General features: G+C 33.5%; 3 protein-coding genes across 14 annotated transcripts; 2 read left to right on the top strand and 1 right to left on the bottom strand.

Annotated features, from left to right (window-relative positions):
* Window positions 1-9937: 9937 nt before the first annotated feature.
* LOC102628427 (hypothetical protein) lies at window positions 9938-12333 on the top strand. Of its 12 annotated transcripts, none has more exons than XR_370521.4 (5): window positions 9939-10268; window positions 10353-10502; window positions 11116-11174; window positions 11713-11754; window positions 12074-12333. XR_370521.4 is itself a non-coding variant. In XM_006477118.4 (4 exons), exons 1-3 carry the CDS (start codon window positions 10108-10110, stop codon window positions 11730-11732), a joined length of 300 nt encoding a protein of 99 aa, XP_006477181.2. In that variant the 5' UTR covers window positions 9938-10107; the 3' UTR covers window positions 11733-11754; window positions 12074-12333. The 12 variants fall into 12 exon arrangements, 5 of the variants coding, with proteins under 5 accessions (XP_006477181.2, XP_024954969.2, XP_006477179.2 ...); XR_370518.4 differs by having other exon boundaries at window positions 9940-10268; window positions 10353-10533; XR_370523.4 differs by having other exon boundaries at window positions 9940-10268; window positions 10353-10471.
* Window positions 12334-12485: 152 nt separating this feature from the next.
* On the bottom strand, window positions 12486-14632 carry LOC102629943 (putative pentatricopeptide repeat-containing protein At5g47460). The gene has a single exon (XM_006477119.4). It carries the CDS (start codon window positions 14423-14425, stop codon window positions 12590-12592), a length of 1836 nt encoding a protein of 611 aa, XP_006477182.2. The 5' UTR covers window positions 14426-14632; the 3' UTR covers window positions 12486-12589.
* A 7218-nt stretch (window positions 14633-21850) lies between these two features.
* Window positions 21851-23137, top strand: LOC102630754 (zinc finger protein ZAT1). Its single transcript, XM_006477121.4, has one exon. It carries the CDS (start codon window positions 22070-22072, stop codon window positions 23021-23023), a length of 954 nt encoding a protein of 317 aa, XP_006477184.2. The 5' UTR covers window positions 21851-22069; the 3' UTR covers window positions 23024-23137.
* Window positions 23138-24351: the final 1214 nt, after the last annotated feature.

Here is a 24351-nt window from a genome sequence, read left to right on the forward strand (position 1 = left end):
TCGTCTCCACTTTATGGTCAAATCGACCCTCGACACAATGATAGAGACTGACCAGCTTCATTTTCAGTAAGCAAGTCTACCCACCATATTACAAATACTTAAAAGTTAGATCAGTGTGTTTTGCGTTTCATTATGTAACATCACAAGTTATTGAAATTACAATTGCGTTACCTGGAATGTGGTTCGAGTTTCACTATGAGCAATATCTGCACATGTTTTACAACAGATTAAGGTGACGTTTGTTTTTTAACTTAATGACTTAAAGTGACTTAACTTAATTAATTAAGTTAATTAGAGGTGTTTGTTTTTATAACTTAATAAGACTTTTTAGATAATTTTGACTTAATAAAATAAGCTATTTTTTTCTTTTTACTTAATGAAAAAATCTGAATTAAGTCAATTACTTACTAATGTCAAAAATATTTCTGTTTTATAATTTATTTTTCATGTCTATCCCAAAACTCACCCATAAATATTTACCCCACATAAAAATATCCATATTTTTTCTTTCTTATAATATATACGATAAAATTTGAAATTTATGGTATTTTATATATTAAAATTCCAAAATAATTATGTAGTCACTTGAATATAGTTTTATTTATAAATGTTAAAATATTATGGTATTTAATATATTATTTATTTGACATTCAAATTTAATAAGGATACAAATGTAAAAGTACATATTTTCAACTTTTTAAGTTGAAAAAAACAAACAACTTAATACTTATTTTTTGAGATTCAGACAAAAAAATAAACATATTATTTAGATTCAGACATTCAGACCTATTCAGAATTCCGACTAATTGAGGTCTTTTCAGATTTAAGATAAAAAAACAAACGTCACCTAACTTTTTTTAAGTTTCTTGTAGAGACTTGACTAGTTTTAGATGAGTGTCGTGAAAGTTACTTTATCACCCCCAAATTATTATTCCCCTTTTTACTATTTGTGACGTAGAAACTCCTTTAACATCAATTATTATACATCAATTTCTTAACAACGACCATCTCAAATCATTTGTTATTCGTTCATCGAATAATGAAATTCTAATATCTGTGTTATCTTTAGTTGAACAACTAACAATTCTTAAAATTATTTATTTAACTATTATTTTATTTAATAAATATCAACATCACCTTAATGTGAAACGAGATCTTTAATAACTTAAAAGAGATCAGATCAGATGATGAAGAAATGACCCCACTCTAATCCCTCAAATAGTATCTCTTAGAATTTTTAATCATTTAAAAAATAATAATTTATTTTTCCTACCTAGTGGGGTTTTTTTTTTTTTTTTTAGTTTTTTGGTTGAAAAGTTACCTACATAGTTGATAAACATAATTTATCTTAACGGGTCACCAATCGGATTAGAAACATGTATTGTGTGGAACCATTGATCTTTCAGAACGACATTATAATAATATCATATAGGGTTATTTTCTGCCAGCCCCCATGTGTTTCAACAAAAGTTGCCGTGCACTCTAAAGTTTCAACAACCATCACCAAACCCCTAAATCAGCACATTTAGCCGTTATCTTTGACAGATAGTCACTCCATTGAGTGAAAAGACTTGTCTGCCCTTGATGTGAAAATTAGGCATCCAAAATTTAGGAATATATCGGGTGGTGCTATTCACACACTTTATGGACTTAAACACCCTTTCAATGTTTACTTATTCGAGTGAACATCCTACACTCCTGAGATTCAAGGAATTGTATCACCTGGAAAAAGGTTACACGATCAGTGGAAATTTTGGGATATACAATACACAACACAAGCAGCAGAATAAGCAGGAAGATAATACATACCTTTGAAATAGCAATAGCTTCATCTAAACCAGGAGGAGGAGTGTCCAATAGTTCTCCTAGTTTTAATTCTCCTAACTTTGTCAACCATGTACAACCAATCAAGAGAAGAATAAATCAAGATAACGACATCAATTATTTATTTATTTATTTTATTATTATTATTATTATTATTATTATTTGTGTGTGTGTGTGTGTGTGTGTTTGCACTATACCCCCATACACATGGCAAAGACAACTGAATCCTGAGTTAACAAAGTTGCTAAGTTAAACCAACCAAAATGAAAATGAAGCAACTACTGAGACTATCCATGACAAATCAAAATACAAGTCCAATCCAGGTGTTGAATGTTAGAAAATGCATATTTATAAAGGAGAAAACCGTCATTTTACATTTCAAGTCTTACTAACAACCCTTACTTTTATGTATTTAACCTTCTTGTGATTTAATTACATGTGTTTTATTTTAATTAAGTATTTTATGTATTTTAGGGGCATTATAGTAATTTCAAATTAAAGGAGAGATCAGACGGCAAAACAGACATCACTTTTGAACTTAGGACGGTCGAAAACCTTAAGAGGAGCATAAAAGAAAAAATGGCACTATTCATATGTACGGTACTATTCACGTGTACGGTACTATCTACATTACTGTTCACAACACTGTTCACATAGACGGATCGATGACGTGGCATTGACCGATGATGTGGCATTGACTGATGAGGTGTCACGATCCTGTTGGGCTAAAATTCTTATGTATTGTTGATGGTGACGTGGCAGCATATCATTGGATGAAAAATCTCGCGTACGGTACATGCATCACACAAGATTATTTTCAACCAAACCGCGTTACTGTTCATCCGAGTCAAACCGCGTTACTGTTCATCCGCGTGGTCAAACCGCGTACTGTTGACTGATGATGTGGCGCAATCCTGAGCGTCCAAACTAGTTTTAATCCGATGACTATGATTTACTTGATGTATCTATAAAAAGGGGGCATCTCCCTCCTAATTTGATATCTCTGAATCCATTTTTGGGATCCATTTTCTGTAATTCTCTCTCCATCTTGTATTTTCTTCGTATTTTAATAAATTCCCATTTTACCCCTAGTTCAATTATGAGTAGCTAATTTTCTTTTAAGCTTGGGTTGAAGGTGAAGTCTCAACATGTGTCATGGGCTTAATTTGGTAAATTTATTTTCTCTTCCCCTCTAATTTTTGTGGATGTTTTGACTTCTCGTCGACAAATAATACTAATCTTGTCTAGTACCGCCTTGGTTTCACCAGCCCTCTAGTACAAGGTTATTATTATTTGGCACGATAAGCCCTTAGCACCATATTGATTAGAGCGTGGTTCATGAGGTGTGGATTCCCCCCTCATGATTTAATTGGCATTAATACAGATTATTTAGCCCATGATGCATGTTGATACGGATCCAGATACCCAAGTACGTTATTTCAATAGAATTTTCTTCAATTTATTCTCGCCATTTCAATTCCAAATTTAGAATTTATTCTCGCCATTTTAATTTAAGTTTTAGCATATTCCAAATCATTTCCACCATAAATCCAACAACCCATTTACAAAATTAATTCTATACACAATTAAAATCCACCTTCTCGTGGGATCGACACTCGTCACCATTAGTCTATACTACAATAGATTCGTGTGCTTGCGAGTACATTAAAATTTGCACAACAAGTTTTTGGCGCCGTTGCCGGGGAGGTAAGTAATTTTTATTCATAGAATTAATTTTTGTGAATAATTTCCTTTATTTGTTTTATTGTATTTTTTATTAAAAAAAAAGTGAATCCGCATTTAGAGGTTAGTAATTTCTTTTCTTTTTCTCTTCTTTAAATTCCTATAATTTAATTTTCAAGTTATTTTTTTTTCTTTGTAATTTTTGTTTATCTTACTAATTCTTTTCAGTTAATTTATTTCACGTATTTATTTTTGTATATTTTTATAGAAAGTTTGTAATAGCGCAATAAGGTTAGTATCGTAATTTCTCCCTCTTCTTTATTTTTATTTATTTTGTTCCCATCTTTATTTTTTATTATATTTCTTAAAGTGGCATATGTTCTTGATCCGAAATTGGAACCATTTCCAGAACCAAGAGAAGATGATACCGAAGTTGTTAAGGCTGCAAGGAAACGTCGTGAAGATGATGAATTGATGTGCCGGGGTCACATACTCAATACGCTTTCTGACAGGTTATATGATCTCTACAATTCTATGACTTCTCCGGTGGAAATTTGGAATGCTCTTGAGTACAAATACAAAACGGAGAAAGAAGGTACCGACAAATTTCTTGTATCTAAATATTTTGATTTTATTATGGTAGATACAAAATCCATTCTTGATCAAATACATGAGTTACAAATTATTGTTGCTAAGCTTCAAGAGTTAAAAGTTGAAATTTCTGAATCATTTCAAGTTGGGGCTATTATTGCTAAATTGCCTCAAAGTTGGAATGATTATAGAAAGAAACTCCTTCATAGTAAAGAGAACATAACTTTAGAAGAATTGCAAAAACACTTGGTAATTGAAGAAGAGACTAGGTCTCGCGAATCCAATGATAAGCATGATTCTACTAAAGTTAATGTTGTTGAAGCTAGTAAATTCTCAAAGAATTTTAAAGTCAAGAATGACAAGAAATTCAAAAAGTCCAGCACACAAAATTTTTCTAGAAATTGTTTCTTTTGTGGTAAGAAAGGCCATCACCAAAGTAATTGCAGATTCAAGAAGAAAAATGAAGAAGTGAATTCCCATAAAGCTAATGTGATTGAAAACAAATCTGAAGAGATTTGTGCTATGGTTTCTGAAATGCAAATTGGCATGATTACCGAAACAAATATGGCTGAAACTAAGTCCTATGATTGGTGTCTCGATTCGGGTGCAACAATTCATGTTTGTAATGATAAGAAATTTTTCTTATCATACAAAGAAGAAACAGAAGGACAAATGGTTCTTATGGGGAACAATAATGTAGCCATAGAAGCAGGGAAAGGAGTAGTTGAGATCAACTTCACTTCTGGAAAGAAAGTCACATTGTATAATGTCTTTCATGTACCTTTCGTTAGGAAGAATCTTATTTCTGCTAGTTGTATGTGTAAGCATGGGCTTAAGATTGTGCTTGAGGGTAATACTTGTATTGTGTCAAAGAATGGATTATTTGTTGGGAAAGGGTATTCTTGTGATGGAATGTACAAACTCAGCATTAATAATAATAATATCAACTTAGCTTATATTGTTGAGTCTTGTGATGTTTGGCATGCTAGATTAACACATTTGAACTTTAGATCTTTGAAATACATGTCTAAGCATGGTTTGATTAATTGCAATGATGGTAAAGGTCATAAGTGTGAAATCTGCATCCAAGCTAAATTAACTAAGAAACCTTTTCCTAAAGCTGAACGAAATACTCAAATATTGGATTTAATACATACCGATATTTGTGAGTATAATGGCATGTTAACAAGAGGAGGTAAGAGGTACTTTATCACTTTTATTGATGATTGTTCTAGATACACTTATGTTTATTTACTTAGAACAAAAAATGAAGCTTTTGATAAATTTAAAATTTTCAAAGCTGAAGTTGAGAACCAAAAAGATAAGAAAATCAAAATGATTCGTAGTGATAGAGGTGGTGAATATTTCTCAATTGAATTTAATAATTATTGTGAAGAAGTTGGAATTATTCACCAAAGATCAGCTCCATTTACTCCTCAACAAAATGGTTTGGCTGAAAGGAAGAATAGGATCTTCACGAATATGATAAATTCCATGATCCTTAATGCAAAACTACCAAAGAATTTGTGGGGGGAAGTATTACTCACTGCATGTCATATTCATAACAGAATTACATCTTTGAAAACACATATATCTCCTTATGAAATTTGGAAAGGAAGAAAACCAAACTTGATGTATTTAAGGGTCTGGGGTTGTTTAGCTTTTTATAAAATACATGAACCTAAGTCATCAAAGTTGAGTGCTAGAGGTATAAAAAGTGTTTTCGTAGGATATGCTGAAAATTCCAAGGCTTATAGGTTGTTAGATTTAGATTCTAATGTGATTGTGGAATCTAGAGATGTTAAATTTATAGAGAATAAATTTCAACATGATTATAATATTGAATTAGAATCAAGTATTGATCAACCATGTGTTAAGACTCCTAGTACCTCCACTAATAATAATAAAAGGAAAGAGTCTATGACATCTTTCGAACCAAGGAGGAGTCAACGTGAAAAGAAAGAAAAGAGTTTAGCTCCGGATTTTATTTCATCACAAGCACTACTCTTCTTGGTTGAATGGGATAGAAAGAATGTACTTAACAAAGTACCATTGTTGTTAAATATTGAAAAAGATCCAAAGACATTTAGCGAGGCTATGTCTTCTAGAGACGCTTCTTTTTGGAGAGAGGCGGTAAATGATGAAATGGATTCAATTATGTTAAATCAAACATGGGTCTTGGTTTATCTTTCTCCAGGATCTAAACCAATTAGCAGCAAATGGGTATTTAGAAGAAAGTACAATAGTGATTGGTTCTTTGCAAACTTTTAAAGCTAGATTAGTAGCCAAAGGGTTTAAGCAAAGAAATGGTATTGATTATTTCGATACATATGCCCCGGTAGCTAGGTTAACTTCTATAAAAGTGCTATTTGCAATTGCTTCATTGAACAATTTGTATGTGCATCAAATGGATGTTAAAACAGCTTTTCTTAATGGTGATCTTGATGAAGAAATCTATATGGAACAACCTGAGGGATTTATTTTGCCTGAAAATGAGAAAAAGGTATGCAAGTTAGTCAAATATCTTTATGGCTTAAAGCAAGCACCAAAACAATGGCATGAGAAGTTTGATTCGGTAATTTTATCACATGGTTTTAAGCATAATAATGCTGATAAATGTGTATATTTTAAATTTACGAATGATATTGGTATGATTATATGCTTGTATGTTGATGACTTGCTTATCTTTGGAACTAATATGCAAGGAGTAGATGATACAAAGAAGTATTTAACTTCACAATTTAAGATGAAAAATCTTGGTGAAGTAGATACTATCTTAGGTATCAAAGTGAATAAACATAGTGGGGGTTACTCATTGTGTCAATCTCATTATATAGAGAAAGTGCTTCTTAAATTCAATTATTTGAAATTTAAAGAAGCTAATACCCCATATGATTCTAGTATTAAATTACTAGAGAATTCAGGCTGAGTAGTAGCATAACTAGAATATGCTAGTGCTATTGGTAGCTTGATGTATGCTATGCATTGTACGAGGCCTGATATAGCATTTGCAGTTTGCAAAATGTCAAGATTCACGAGTAACCCTAGCGTTGAACACTGGAAAGCAATTGGTAGGATACTTGGTTATCTTAAAAAGACCATTAATTTGGGTTTGTTTTATAATGATTATCCTGAAGTACTGGAAGGATATTCAGATGCTAGTTGGGTAACCAATACAAGAGATAATAAATCCACTTCTTGTTGGATTTTTACAATTGCTGGAGGAGCGATTTCTTGGGCTTCAAAGAAACAAACGTGCATAACTCATTCAACAATGGAAAGTGAGTTTATAGCACTTGCGGCTGCAAGCAAAGAAGCAGAATGGCTGAGAAATTTATTGTTTGATATAATGTTGTGGCCACAGCCGATGCCATCTATTTCTTTGTACTGCGACAGTAAAGCTACATTGTCTAGAGCTTATAATAAAGTATATAATGGAAAGTCTAGACATATTAGCTTGAGACATGAATATGTGAAACAATTAATAGCAGATGGTGTTATTAATATTGTTTATGTTAGGACTAATAAGAACCTAGCAGATCCTTTAACAAAATGTCTTTCAAGAGACTTAGTTAAGGATACATATTTTGGAATGGGATTGAAACATTTACATAATAAAGTCACCAACGACGGTAACCCAACTATGTAGTAGTTATACCACTACTCCATAGTTAAATGGGTAATAACAAGTTGTTGTTATGTGACTGGTTTGGCACCGAGTAATAAATAATCTCATTCGAGAGTTTCGGTGTAAATAGCTACGAGGTTGAGATTGAGTATTTACTCTTAATGAAGTTCAAGTCTTATAGTAGCTAAAGACATGATTTGAAACTTCACCTAAGTGAACATAAGAAATGGTGCCGTTTCTAACAAGGTCATGGTTTAATCTTGTAAATGTTCATGAATCCAAGATAGAGCACAAGGCCGGAATAATGCTAACTATTGGAACACAACTTTGAAATCTAGGATAGCTTATATGTGATGTATCTCCGGTATTTACTTAAGAGACAAAGTTTAATGCTTAGCACACTATTGTCTTGTAAATACTTTGAAATACACTCACTAATTAAAGGTTAAAATCGAAAGATACCTTTTTGTATGTATAAGTTGATCATTAATAAATCTGAAAAATATTTCAATCTAGTGGGGATTATAAGAGAGATTGTAACATTTTTAATCTTTGGTTTGATATTCTGGACAAAAACGGTTTGCCGTTTATGGAGAAAACGGCTAACCGTTTAACTTCAGAGAGCATGTTTTATGGTCTAGAGAAAACGGCTCACCGTTTATGGAGAAAACGGCTAACCGTTTAACTCCAGAGAGCATGTTTTATGGTCTAGAGAAAACGGCTCACCGTTTATGGAGAAAACGGCTCACCGTTTATGGAGAAAACGGCTAACCGTTTAACTCCAGAGAGCATGTTTTATGGTCTAGAGAAAACGGCTCATCGGTTATTGAGAAAACGGTTAACCATTTATGTACAGAGAGCAACGTATTTGACATTCTGGAATAAAACGGCTCACCGTTTATTAAGAAAACAGTTAACCGTTTATTTCCAGAAAGGCATCAACTAGAAACGGTTGACAAGCTTGAAAATTTCAAGTGTTAATCGTTGCAAATTCAAACCAAAAGAGTTTTTTGAAGAAGTATCATTTCGAATGGTTGCATTCTTTTGAATTAACATCTTCTTCATAAAAGAAATATACATATTTTGGAAATTATCATCAGATTTTGCAGGTTTCATATATGTTCTAGAAATACAATCTTATTTGTTAGAGATTGTATTCATGATTTGATATATCTTGGGGGTAATTTACCATTAATACTCTATAGCAAACCAAGATTGGAGAGGGCAAATAAGACCTTAAAGGAAAGTGTGCAAACACGTCTCAAATCCTAAGAAATTTTCTTTGTTCTTTGCCTCCATATTCTTATTATTTTTTAACACTAAAGTGGGGTGCCCATTATTTACAAATTTTACAGCAAGTGAAGCCGCACAACTTGTGTTGCCTACTCCCCCCCTTCCCACCTAACATGTAATATTTCCGTTGGGTCCCAGCCACCATCTTATCAAATCCAGATACAGCTTCCGAAAGAGCGGCCACTGATCTTACTGCCATGAAATAGTAAATGCAACATAGTTATTGCACACTCAAAGAAATAAAACAGATAATCTCAAATACTATTCTATGAAGGAATTTCTTAAACAGCCGAGTATTATACAATTTTAAATAATTAGACCGGAAAATTCCCAATTAAACTCTCAGCAGAACAATAATATTCATTTGCATGGAACTAAGAATTAGGATAATAATACATAAAATAAAAGATCAAGTTTCATATAAGCAAAAAGGCTTAAATAAATTCACTTTGTTTTTCTCCTCTGTCTTTCGTAACACTACACCACAATTTCACTTGACTATACGGTCCATCAATTATATTTATACATATACATTCAGCTCACAACTACCAAGTCTCAATTGCCATTAAGACTACATGAAGAAACCAATATATTTTTTCTTTTTTACCCACTATCAAATTCTGCAACTGAGTTTTGTCGGTTTCTTTTTCTTTTTCCAGTCGTTTGTATCAAATCTCACTTTTGCCCTTCTACCATCAAAGATAACGGCTGAATGTGCTGATTTGGGGGTCTGGTGATGGTTGTTGAAACTTTAGGGTGCACGACAACTTTTGTTGAAACATGTGGGGGCTGGCGGAAAATAACCCTATCTCATATATAGATTGTAAAAAGAAGAATTTCTTTTAAAAAAAAAAATTGTACGAATCACGTGACTAATTTTAAGAGGGCCTCCGTGAGGTGAGCACGGCTACATCACCATGCTTTTGAATTGATCCGATCCGTTTTCAACTGAAATGGGTATGTGGTCGTAGCAGACTAGTAGTCACTAAAAATATCTCTTCGGCTAAAACCCTAAACCCTTGCGCCGGTTCACTCTTTAATTCCCACATTTAGACTCCCTCGTCTGTTTCCTCAGTTAAAATTAAATAATGGCATCTTCTTGTCATAGATTCATCCGCAGATCATCCCTGTCGTCCATCAAATCCGCCTTCAGATCCAACGCCCCAAAATCCCCCACCGCCGCCTCCGCTCCATTCCGTCTCCCCACAAAATCATCTCCCTCTCCTCTTCGCCGCTTCTCCCTCTCCAGGTACTCGTCCGTCAACATCTTCATTTCTTTAAATTTTTGTCTTAATAATATTTAATTTAATTTTGTTTCCTCTTTTTTTGATAGATCTCCATCGGAATTGGGATGCGCGCAGTCGCTGTTGCCGCTGCACAGCGTGGTGGCCGCGGCGAGGATGACGTCATGCCTGAGCGCAGCATCAAAGAGCTGCAGAGCGCTTTCACAGGGTACTCTCTGCTGCACCTCTCCCGGCCTCTAGTACTTGCTTTTTCTCTCTCTCTTTTTTATTGTGAGTACCTATAGACTATAGTAGTTTTATTAAAATAATTAATCATTTTTTTTCTCCAGTGCTCAATCCTGTGATTTAGTTATTGGTGCTTTGGGTGATTGATTGTATTTTGATTTGTTTTTGTTCGTCTCTTTGAAACTACCGAAGTACTACCTAATGAAAATTTGCATGTAACCCTTTAGGTTTTATTCTTTGGCTAGTCATTGTACACGAAGCTGTGACTACTAATTTCACTTACAAGTGACTAGATAGTTAGGCGAAATTTAAAACTCTCACATCAAGCAACACTTGTCAGAAAGTGTTTCTTTGTTAAAACTGGTGTGTTTGGAAACTATTTAGTGAAATTGCACATATATGTAGAGGGGTCCCTCTATCTTACATGCATGTAAGATACATTCCCCTCACATGAATAGTATATGGATCCCACACATACACTATTCATGTGAGAGGAGTGTATCTTACATGCATGTAAGATAGAGATTGCCATATGTAGAGGGAAACATATTGAGCTCATGAATTGGGGCGTAAGTGCTCTGGTTGGCTATCTTAATTCTATCTAACTGGAAAATTTGGTTCCTGCAGGCACATAAGAAATAAATTGGGAATGACCTGTCAATTATGGATCTCTGCATCATTATCAAGTACGAAACTATTAGTCCTCTTCTAGATGTCTTCCAAATTTTTAGTGATATCAGAACAAAGGAACACTTGTTTAGTAAACTATTTTTTTTCCCTTGTTGATTTACCCATACCTTCTAAATATGTTTGGAAAACTGAGAAGGTTCGTTTGAATTTAGTGCTGCATGTGAGTTTCTTTTGCTTTTTGTGTCCGATACCGGTGACTTTCTTCCTACCATTCTAAATTCTTAACGGGTGTGTGTATCTATCTATTACATTGTATTTTCTTGTTTTTGTATCGTTGTCAGTCCTTTCTCCAAGCCAATATGCTCTGTAATTATATTAGGACACACGGAACATGTGTCACTGTAACAATAACTAAAAACTTTTGAGACATAATAAGTTGGAGATGCCCAAGAGGTAGGCACTATGATTACAATTCTAGGAGAGAATGAGACTGTATTGCTGAGCACAAATACTTTTGCTTGAGTTTGTGTACATAGAATGATCCATTTATAAGTGATTAGAATACTATGGTAACTTAACTGCTCCTTCTCCCAGATGGAATTGATGGTACGTGAGTCATGTGTGCCGTATTTGGAGGTGGGCCTATCATCTATGCTTCATTGCTATGACTAGAAAGAATGTGGAAAACTATGCTAAATAATGATAGTGGGATGACTTAAATTGTTTTGTACAACCTTTAAAAAATCAAGTGTACAACTATTTAATGAAACAGAAGCTGAATTTTGCTTATATGCATATTGCAGTTGAGATTGCTATATAAAAGTAGTCTCTCTTTCTCTCTCTGTATCTTTTTTGTAATTTTGATGAATGCATTTTTTTTTTTCTGGTTTGTATCAAATTTCTTTGTTCCCTTATATATTCTTCTGATCTTGATCTTTGCATTCTGTTGCTATAGAGTTTGGCCTGTCGGTTCCAAGGTGACTCAGTTGGCAGATATCGGAATACGAGGGGTTATGCTCGGCTGAGAAGCAACATAATTTTAGCTTTTTGCTCAACATTATATTAATACTGCTTGATACTTTTTTAAGCCGTTAAGACTGATTTAGTTATTCTAGCGGAGAAGATTTTGTTGATGAGGAATAAGAATTTTACCATCCTGTGTATCATTTATTCATTAACCCTGTAGTGGCCAAAGGTTTACATCTTTCTTCTGTACTTCTCGTGCGATCGCTCTCATTTTCTTCCCCAATTTGGTTAGCTTTCGTCTCTTATTATTTATCAATATCTACAGAATAATTACGAATAATTTCTTGGTTAAACTTTTATCTTTTTCCCAGCTACTGATGTCAGGCTGACATCAATGAACGTTTCTTCAAAATGATATCTCTATTGTCTACTTCCACAATTATGAGGGTTGATTTGACCCGGATCAAGTATAGTAGATGAATTATAATCAACCATATAAAGTTTTTCATCGTATATTTGATGAATGGGCAGCAACATTTTCCACCTCAATCCAACTACAACCGGCTTCTTTTCTCAGCCCTCTCTCCCGCATGAAGTTTCTAATCACACTTGCAACGTCCCAGTTGCCATGGCTTGTGTATAAATTACACAGCATAACGTAAACATAATCACTATCACCCTCCAATTTAATCACCTCTGCGGCAGAAATCCTTGCTACATCCAGATCGCTACAAGCTCCAGAGGCACTAAGCAACGCTCTCCAAACCACACCATAAGAGCCAAAACCCAGTTCACGTATCATCCTCTGTGCCCTCCAGACCTCCCCTTTTTGTCCCATAAGCCGAATCATTGAACAACAATGCTCAACTGTTGGTTTAATCCCATAATCCTTGGTCATTGATTCAAAGTACTCACTTACCTTATCAAATGGAATGTCCGTATGGGAACATGCACCTAATACATTTAGAAATGTGACCGAATCAGGTTTTAAATCCCTCACCGTCTTCAATTGCTCAAAAAGCTCAATCACTTTGGTCAAATCACCATTCCTAGCATAGCCAGTGATCATTGCATTCCACGTCACCAAGTTCTTTCTACATAGTGATCGGAACATCGAATCAGCAATCTTCACCTGTCCACATTTAGAGTACATGTCAAGAAGAGCACTCGCTACAACTATTGATGCGTCCAGACCTTGCTTTATCACGCAACTATGGATCAGCATTCCCCATGTTAAGGCTGAGAGACCAGCAATACCGCTCAGCATAGTGGAAAATGTGTACTCATCCATTGGGACATCTTTAGACTGCATTTCACCGAACAAATGTAGAGCTTCAGGAACTTGATTTCTGTTGACATATCCCGTTAAAATCGAATTCCATGAAGATGAATTTGGACTTGGCATACTCGATAAAATCATAATAGCATCTTCTATATCTCCAAACTGGGCAATGCCATTTATCACTTCATTATACGAGATTGTGTCAGGATTAGGCAACCGATGGAGAAAACCGAACGCCAATTCAAGATTTCCATTTCTAGCACTTGCAGCTATAACCGAATTCCAAGAAATAATGTCCTTATCAATCATCTCGCCGAAAACCCCAATGGCATCTTCAACAGACCCGCATTTTCCATACATGTCAATCAAGCAATTAGCAATGACAACGCCACGCTCCAGGCTATATTTAACAATCTTAGAGTGAATTGCCATGCCAAGCTGCAACGAACCCAATTGACCACAAGCCGCTAAAGCTGAAGTGAACGAATAGGCGTCAGCATAAATTTCGCTCCTCTCAAGTTCAACAAACAAATTTAACGCCTTACGATATTTCCCAGATTGCACGTACCCAGAAATTAGGGAATTCCAAGACACCACACTTGGTTGAGGAATTTCAACAAACATTTTGTGAGCGTCAGCCAACGAATTAATTTTTCTATAGAAGCCCATCAAAGCAGTGGACACAAAGACATTAGAGAGAAACCCAGATTTTAAAATGTAGCAATGAAGCTGTTGGCAGTAAGTGTCCCAGCCCAGGTCACTTGAGGCTCGGAGCAAATGAAACAGGACATACTCATTTGGTCTATAACCAGAATCAAGCAATTGGGAGGCTTCATATACGCCAAGCTCAGTATTAAGGCCACCTTGGGCGAGTACTGAAATGACATTTGTCCATGATTCAAGACCTGTTCTTTGGGGAAAGTCGTCAACAATGTAATTGTCAATGCGTAGACTTGTAGTGCTAGTGCTAATACAGTGACTCGATGTGCGAAGGGCACTGGGATGCTTTTTGGTTAGCAGATACTTTCGAGCTCTCTTGATTATAATAAATTTATGCATATCTTTGTAATCCAAAACCGTATCATAGTTTGCATTGCTGACTCGGAGCTTTAAAGCAATTTGAAAGTTGTTTTAGAACATACCCGATCTTTTTTATGGTTCCATAGACAACTGTCTTTCACAATTTTTTTTTTTTTTTGAATTGTGACGGGGTTACTTGCGGCAGCAACTAGGGACAAAAAAAAAAAAAAAAAAAGCGAATGGCCCTAACTGCTGGATTCAGAAACTAGGCTTATTCAATCAAACTTATCTCCCACGATTGTGTTTTCTAGCTGTCATGCTCTCTTACTCTCGTGCCCTTCTATAACTATACTCTCCTAGCCATACTTATTTGACTTATTCAAGTTAGAGATAGCAAAATTTGGATCTCTATGCGGATAAAATCCGGATCAGTAAAAAAAAAATACGGATCCCTATGCGGATAAAATCCACATGGATTATCGGCGAATATTCTAGATATCCGAATCTGCAAAAATTAAAATTCAATAATTTACCTAATAATATTAAATAAAATCCAATCATAATTCAACAGTCAACAATTTAATACCTAGAATAACATACAACACCATAAAGTCACAAATAAAAATATCACAATATAAATCAAACATCAAGAATAACATAAATTCAAGTCTGGCATCACCACAAATCCACAAATAAAATTATAAAAAGACTCCAAATCCACATAAAATAATGTAGATCCCAATATATTTCTTAATTTAATTTAACTTATATTTTTTTATTAATCCTATTATTTTTTATTTAACTTATATTTTTTTTCATTTAATTTGAATTTAATAAATAATTAAATTAAAAATAATACAAATCCTAATTTTTTTTAATTTAATTTAACTTCTATATTTTTTTTAATTAGTCTTATTATGTTTTTTTCATTTTACTTATATATTTTTTCATTTAATTTTAATTTAATAAATAATTTAATTAAAAAATAATGCGGATTCGGATATCCAGTTTTTTGGATGCATTTGCATCTGGTTACAGATCCGGATCCGCATTTTTTAATATACGGATCTAGATTTTTCCAAATCCGGATCAGTTTTGCCATTCCTAATTCAAGTTTCTAGCTACTGAGCTTTTCTACTGTCATCCCCTCCTATGGCCATGCTTATTTGACTCAGTTAAGCTTCTAGCTATTGAACTCTCTTGCTGTTGTGCCCTCCCGTAGCTGTACTTATTTCACTTATTTTGGCTTCCAACTACTAACCTCTCCAATTGTGGTGCTCCCCTGCAGTTTAACTTATTTAACTAAAATTATATTTTCGCTTTTTGACCTTCCATTTCTTGTTACAATTTATCAATGATGAAAAATAAAAAATGAGGTGAAGAGGTAACAGCCACTCAAATACGTTGGTAGAATATTTTAACTCCTGGAGTGCTATACTTATAAAATTGAGAGACTTGATAATATACAATATACATATTGCAAAAATGATATCGTGCGTGTTGCATCATTATTTTTTTAAATTTATCATTTTACTATCATACTGTGATATATGAGGATTATATTTAGGATATAAAGTTTGCCTCCTAAAATTTTGTTAGTGCAGTATTACTATTTTTATTTAACTAAGACAATTTTTTTTTTTCATCTATTTCATTAAGTTGAAGAAGCACAAAACTTCTAAAATTTTGGGAACGATAACAGATCCGAGGATCGTATGCAATTTAGATTTCGATTTCATAAAGTCACTTGTAACAGACTACTAGTTGTTCTATTTGTCGTTTATAGCATTCAATGGAAATGATTATCAATAGAAATTTGGTTATCTCGATAAAATAAAATTTGGTTAGATTTGCAAATTAAATATCAAATGCACTTAGGGCTAGTTTGGTAATAATTTAACTTTTAAAATAACTATTATTAACCATGATTATAATCAGTTATAGTTTGGTAATTATGTAACTTTTAAAATACCTGTTATTAGCCATGATTATAATCAGTTAAAACGTTTGGTAAAAATTAACTTTAAAAGTACTATGATTTTTAAAAGTATTCGTATGTGTTTGGTAAATATTACTGTTAAACTGCTGTAAACACATATATATAAAAAATTATTGTATATATAAATTAATTGATAACTAAAATAAATATTTTATTATATTATTAATTTTGTTCTTTATTTTTTGTCTCAATATAATTGATAATAATAAGAATCTCTTTAAATTTAATGATTTTATTTCCTAATTAATAAGGATGATTTTTTGTTTTTATAATATATGTGAGGATATATATGAAATTTTATTTAGTATAAAAACTTATTCTCAAAATCAAATTTTAAAAAGTTATTTTTTCTTACTTTTCAAAGTCTACTTTAAGATGAGGTGATTTTAAGAAAAGTTATTTCTAGAAAAATTTATCAAATATCAAAATTAACTTTTAATTTTTTTAATATTTAGTCTCCAAAAAAATAATTTCAAACGGGCCCTTAGCCTTATCGACAAACCTTATAGTTTGTTATCTTTGATCAAAATAGAAGTAGAATTTAGACTACCATCCATTAACATGAACTCTCATAAACTTCTACGAATTTTATCCCACGTTTATATAATTGTGAGATGCCACTATATGGTTAAAGTTTGAACATTTTATTGGGAAAAAAAATGGCAAAATTGAGAACGCGAGAGCTAAGTATTTCTTGCAGGTAACAAAAAAAAAAAAATACGCTTAATGTTAGCCGAAAGGCCGAGAAAGGTTTTAAAAAAAATACGCAAAAAAAAAAACAAAACAGAAAAAATGATGCGCACAAGCAGCGTGCGTACAAATTACAGTCAATGTTTTGTACAAAAAGAACAGAGAAGCTTGCCATATCATGCAGACCACGGAGAGTTTAATAAACAGCAAACAGCGTGACGTGGCATCTGTCGCGTTCTCTCTGCATACGAAAACAAAGTTACAAAACATGACCGTATCGAATACGACACCGTACATGTACTAAACCGTCCTTGTATTTGGGGAATCTATTAATATCTATTCTATATATGGCCTAGTCTTTAATTACGGCATTTCCCTAACCACTATGAATTGTTATTGTATCTAACAGAACGGCGTTTACTGCTACAACGCCAATAGCCTTCGATCTTCAAATCTAATCATGGTATAAACAAAATAATTATGATCGAAATTTAAATTAAATTTCTGTTTATAGCAACTTGTAATATTTTAAGTCTATTCTTGGCCGGACTTAATTATCTTTAGTTTTTTTTTTTCAATTCTATTACACTAGTTTGTTTTATATCTACGGGTCAATGGATGTGTATGGATATTTGTTTTGGCGTAAGTTTAGTTCATCCCGAAAATATTATCAAAGCTCCTTTTCAGCAGGTAGTTTTGAAGATGATGGAGACTAAAGCGCCTAAAATTTTTTTTTTTTTTTGTTGGGAATAGCGGTGATTGGATGAACTTGAAATCAAAGAAAACTGCCGTTAAAAGTGACGCCAACGAAGGCACTTCGACAGTCAAGTCAACCGGAGGTTGAAGGAGATGATGAATTTCAAAAAAAACCCTTGAATGATACAAAATTTGAATGTTTGTGTGAGTTAGAGAACTTGCCTCCTTTGTGAGACTAACATAAACTTTTAAGTTGAAGTGCCCTTGAGGGCATCTTTGTATCTTTTTGGATAGGTGGTAGATTGTTATTGGTTGTTTACATCCTCAGGTAAAGGTTTAAGAGTAATTTAGTGTTTCTTATTGAGGTCTTTGGGTTTTCTTGGGGTGGATGGTTGTCCTTTAAAAGATTGTCCTTACTATGATTGGCTCATTTCAAATAAGCTAATTCGGCCGAGAAGCATTTGATTTCGCTAAAGGAGAAGTAGGTAGCTGACGGCTGTGTGTGTGGTCCCCATTTCTCACATTTGATTCATATGGCCTGTAGTCAGATATTTGGGGGACGGCCCAAATGAAGACCATGTTGTGAAGATGTGTCTTGGCCTCATTGGTGAAGTTGTCACTGCTTTGTGGTCCCATACTGACATGTGGCATTTTTAATGTATTGTCGAAGACATTTTCTATAGATTTCAGGTGATTTAGGTGGCTAAGCTGATTTTATGGGATTTTCCCATTACACCCTTGTCTTTTCAATTCCTTCTTCATTCTTCATAGAGACTCAAGTGTCATATAAAATGTCTTCACACGCGTCATATCCTAAGTATTTCTTACTCAAATCTTACCATCAACAATATCCATACATGTTACCACTTTTATCACAGTAACTCTACTCACTTAGAGTCCTTGCACTTACAATATTGAGTGCAAGGGTTCGACCCTCCATAAAAGCATTTATGGGGGTTATTTACAATCCTCCCTCAATTATCAAATAATTGAGTGGAGCCAGTTTATCCCTCACGAAATGTGAGTGGAGTGGACAGCTCTCGAATATTTGAGAGAGTTTGAAGAATTTGGGCAGCGCTTCAGAGTAGTACATGCCACAAAGAAGGTCCCAATTGTAGAATATGTTTGTAAATATTAATTGTAATACCTACAGTCTTGTATAACAGTATTAAAAAAAAAAACTCTACTCACTTAGTCACAACTCAGTAGTGCACGTTTAATAAATCGTACCTAACTAATACGTGTACAATGTACTCGTATTAATTTTCTTATATTGTATGTCAAGTTCTTGAATATTATATCCAATGCATATTTAATTTAAAAAAAAATCTGTGGATAACTTAATACAAACAATTTCTAAATCATGAAGTATGTACATGTAAAATGAATCATCAATCCGACGTACCATATTCAACGCTTGTAAAAAAATAAGAAGAAAAAGGAAAAAAGAATTGATTACGACTGTAGATTTTGAGGATGTAGAAATTCTTGGTTAAAAGAATTCAAAAAAAAAAAGAGTAAAAAGAAGAATGCTATAATATATTAGAGGTCAATACAATCAAAAGCTACATGAATTTATTGTTTGTTCACTTTACTTTCTGTTTTTAAAGTACTGCATTATAGGGTAATTACTATTTTAGTCCCTACAGTTGAGTTAATGTCAGTTAGTCTTTGTATTTTTGAAAATGACCAAAATGGTTCTATAATTTTAGTTACTTTCATTATTCCATACAACTTAAAATTCAAATAAATACGACATAAAATTAATGAGTGAATAACATACGATAATTAAGTAGACTTTAATCAAAATATGTATACAACAGCGACCATTTAGCAAATTTTCAAAAATGAAAAAATTGATTTAGTAATTGACTTAAACTATAGGAATTATTAATTACACTAATTGATATTATAATCATACGTCTACCCATAATCTAAATCATTAAAATTATAAGGTATCACGTTTTATTGAGCATAATTGAAAATTTTACGTAAAATAAATGCAACGTGGAATAAATATACACAAAATGAAGGAAGGTCTACTCTATATATTTACAACTATAAATATTTATACAGTAAAATTTTTTATCAACGGTGACTCAAACTCAATAAGTAAAAATTTTGATATATGAGTACTCAAACTCAAATGTTTTGATGGAGAAGTAGTGTTAATGTGTTTTCACCCGGCCATTGCCGAAAATTTGCAAAAATCATTGGTTGCAACTCATAACTCGACTCAATTTTACTCTTACACGATGAATTAACTGTGTATGATGGTCGAAGGTTCGAAAATAAGAAAATTTGATTTCACACACAAAAAAAGGACAAAAAAAGAAACAATAATGATAATAAAAGGAGAGAGAAGCTATTTGTTTCTCGTAATAATAACAAGAAACGAAATTAATAAAAGCCCTTTCGCATTAGGTCCGTTTTTTTTATCACAATCATGTGTGGAGCGTGGGTTACTCTGTTAAAAGCATCGGCCGGCATGCTAAAACTCGTTGTTGCAATCAACTGGTGCGCAAATTTACATTACCCATAAAAAATTACAAAATCTTTAATTTAGATTTTGTTTAAGATCGAAGTGTTGTAATTTTTAAGTTACAATGTAGTAAATATAAATTTTAAATAATAAAATTTTGATAAAATTATTAAAGATATAGTAGATTTCTATTATACAAATGAAAAATCACATCAACATAAGTTCTAAATTATAACAGCTAGTATTTATCAAATACTTTAACAGTTGCCCAACTTCAATATCAAACACACCCTTAGACTTTGAACTAATTTTTTAATCTTGAAATCATATTGATATGAAAGTGTAATTGCAGATTGGGGTGAAGAAAAAATTTTTATTTTAGAAAATCATATTAACAAATGACATTTGGTAGATTATTTAGGCAAAATACATTAAGGAATTGAAACTACATCTGATTATATAGAGGGGGAAGCTGTAAACGTGCCAAAAATTTTAGGATGATTTTACGTTGAAAACGCATAAGACTTTTTTTCTTCTTCTTCTTCTTCTTTTTTTAATTTTGCAATGAAAACTTACTTTTGTTTTTTGGGAATGTGAAATAAAATAGCTGGTTAGCACGTCTCATTCTCATGGGCATCTTGACTGATCGGGCTGTCAGATGCAACAAACCCAACAGTTCTCTTGACTTGTTTAACTGTATAAGCCACCTATGCATCTAATTTTTAACCCAAAATTTTCCCAAAACATTCTTCAGTCATACTGGAATTATATGTATTTAGAATCTACGCAAATTTTCTAAGTATGATGTGTGTGGATTGCAATATAGTAACGGAATAAAAATGATTTTTACAAGCCCATAGTTATAAGTTTATAAATTCGAGCAATTTTTTATTTACCAAAATTGTTAAACTAAGTATCGTAAAATATGTAAAATATTATTTAATTGGGTGATAGGTGTTTCTTCGACTCATTCTTAAAATTGAGAGTTTGAGTCCTCTTATATATATTATGTGGGTAATGTTTTTCAAAAATGTAGAAATAGCAACTTTGACCTATATTAGGTTATCATAGAGTTGATTTAGGAGATTCCATAAATTTCTGACTAAAAATTTTTTGTTAGTGTAATTGGGAGAAAAAACAAACCATATAATATGATCATTGGTCCGGAAAAGAAATTTAAAAAAAAATGGTTTTAATGTAAGAGATGCAAAGTTACACTCATCAACAAAGTTTACTGGGTCCATAGAATATATAAAAAGGGTGCGCTCAAATTTTTTGAATTGAAAACCCATCATAAAATTAAGCTGACTGCCAAATAAATATTAAAATGATGATTCTGATGATAAGTGTTATGAATGAGTATCACTGTATCTACACAAAGCATAGTATTAACTAAATTAAATTAAGCAAAAAAAGATGTGTAATTGCCTAACTGGCAGTATATGGACTTTCAGAAAGCGGTAAAAAGAAAAGCTTATTATCCAAATGGGCAAGATTTGCATGTTACTTGTCCCTCTTTCGCCATTCATGATCACACATTTTCATAGTTTTTGCAATTCTTAAAAAAAAAAGAAAAAGAAAAAAGAAAAAAAATACAGTTTGATTAATAATATATTTTTTTCTTTAAAAATTTACAACTGTTTTTTCATATTTTATTTTCAGAATCATAATTTTTGGGTTGTGTGTTTCTTTTGGTGGAGGAATGCTTGTCACCTACTCCTTTTAAGTTCCCCCAATTAATCTCTCTATTTACTTGTGAGAGAAAGAAAAGTGCTTTTGCTTCAGAGGTTGCTGCTTTTGCTTATGCTCTGTGCCAATGGAGAAGCACAAATGCAAGCTTTGCACTAGGAGTTTCTCTAATGGCAGAGCCTTGGGTGGTCACATGAAAGCTCACTTGGCAGCTCATCCTCTACCTCCAAAGACGAATCAACAGCAGCAACCCAGTGATAGTACCGAGTCAGCTTCAACTTCGTCTTCATCTTCTGGAGAGGGGGTGGAAGTGAAAGGCAAAAGCCCAGAAGTTGCAGAAGAGAAATCTTTGGGTTACGGGTTGAGAAACAATCCAAAGAAGAGTTTCAGGTTTGCAGATCCTGAGTTTTCTTTTGCAGTCGATTCTGGTTCTGTTGTTGTTCAAGACAGAGAGAGTGAGACTGAGTCAAGAAACCCAACTCGGAGACGATCTAAGAGGAACCGGAAACTGTTTACAGCTCATCAGGATCATCATCAGAAACCAATGTTGAAAAAACCCAATTTCCTTGAGTCACCAGCAGAGCCGGAACCGGTGAGTTCAGTATCTGATACTTCTCCTGAAGAGGATGTTGCCATGTGCCTTATGATGCTTTCGCGCGATGTGTGGATGAGAAACAATGACGAAGCACAAGATCATAAAATTGTCGAGATGGTGGAGGAATCCGAAGAGATCAAGTTGACTCGCGGGAAATACCGGTGTGAGAAATGCAAGAAAGCCTTTCGATCTTATCACGCTTTGGGCGGACACAAGAAAGTTTGTGAAACAAACATTAATGCGGGTACTAAAGTTGCTGCTGATGAAAAAATATTTGAGTGTCCATTTTGTTACAAGGTGTTTGGTTCTGGTCAAGCACTTGGCGGCCACAAGAGATCTCACTTGTTAGCCAATTCATCATCAACTGCTGCCGCTGCTGCTGTTGTTGCTACAGACCCTGCAGTTAAGTTTGAGAACAATTTGATAGATCTCAATCTTCCTGCCCCATTGGAAGAAGATGACTTTAGTGTGGTTTCAGATGCGTAATAGATGATTTGGGAAAATCAAACTGTTCTTTGTAGTTAGCTTTAATGTTCATTCGATAATTTTTTGAAGTGTATGGATTCTCCTTTGTGGAAAGAATAGTTCTTTTCTTTGGTTTCTTCACCGCTTACTTTGTCATTACTAGTTTAAACTCAGTCTCTGTAACATTGACTGACATGCCAACATTCATCCCTTTGAAATCTTGAACTCATTCATTTAAGCAATTTAAGAGTGGAGCAAGTAAGCACGCATTCAAGAGTGTCCTGGTAGCAATGCTTAGCAAAACTTTGTTTCGTTTCGGATGAGTACTTTTGGGGTTTTGCCAGTGGACCCAAGAACATGTTCTCTGCAAGTACCTGGGGGAGTTCAATTCAGTTAATGTTACATGTCCTATTCACGTTTCCAGCTGTTCATGTAAAAACTGCTTGCTAGTTGCTAGTTTCTACTCTCTTTAAGTTAAAGCTGACAAGTTTGCTAAAAAAATGATCATGGGCTTTGTCCGCTTGGGGAACGAAGCTGAAGAAGAAGAGTTCTTTCTCTCTCACAAGTCTCGCACACTATTTCTTTTGTTCTCTGATTCAGGCTTTCAGCCTCAGTTTGTTGGTTTAGCTTAAAAGTATAAAATCAATGATTTGATTAGAAGATGAACCACAAACTACAAGATGAAATGACAGGAATAACCTCAATGGACCACGTAGTTTTTGTTTACGCACTCATATCCCCATAATGTGACTGGTGGAGATCTGAATTCTCCTAATTTTTTTCTGACTGGAAAGATATGTAAAAAATAATCTGCCTTGAAATGAACGAAATATCCGGGCAAAAGGAGGCACCCAACCCACGCTATTCTTATAGAAGAATCAGTCAAGATTTATTTATTAAAAGGAAGTAGAATACTAATATAATGGAGAGTTAATTAAATTAAATATATGAGTTGATAATGCTTTAGGTTAGTAAAGACAGTACAGTCTTGATTACAAGGACATGTCAGTCAATAAATGATTGGTCATTGGGTTCCTTTCTTTCATGCATACCAATGTGATTTCTTGGTTCACAAGATTTTTCAGCTTAAATTATGTTAGGGATTAGTGCCAGTGCAACCCATTGTTAGTTGTTTTCACCTTTCATGGATGGGAAGCTTCATCTACCCAAAACCATTTTGTGCTCTCTCATCACTTTCTCATTTAACCTATGAATTTTTTTTCAAGGATAATTTTGTCCATGTAACCCAAATTATATATTTCAAAAGTTATATTCAATTTGACTTATGCACGTAAAATAGATCATGTTCTTAGTAAATTGTGCCACCAAAAAAAAAAAATTCACAGTTG

This window comes from Citrus sinensis, chromosome 3, assembly GCF_022201045.2.
Source record: "Citrus sinensis cultivar Valencia sweet orange chromosome 3, DVS_A1.0, whole genome shotgun sequence".
NCBI classification, from domain to species: domain Eukaryota; kingdom Viridiplantae; phylum Streptophyta; class Magnoliopsida; order Sapindales; family Rutaceae; genus Citrus; species Citrus sinensis.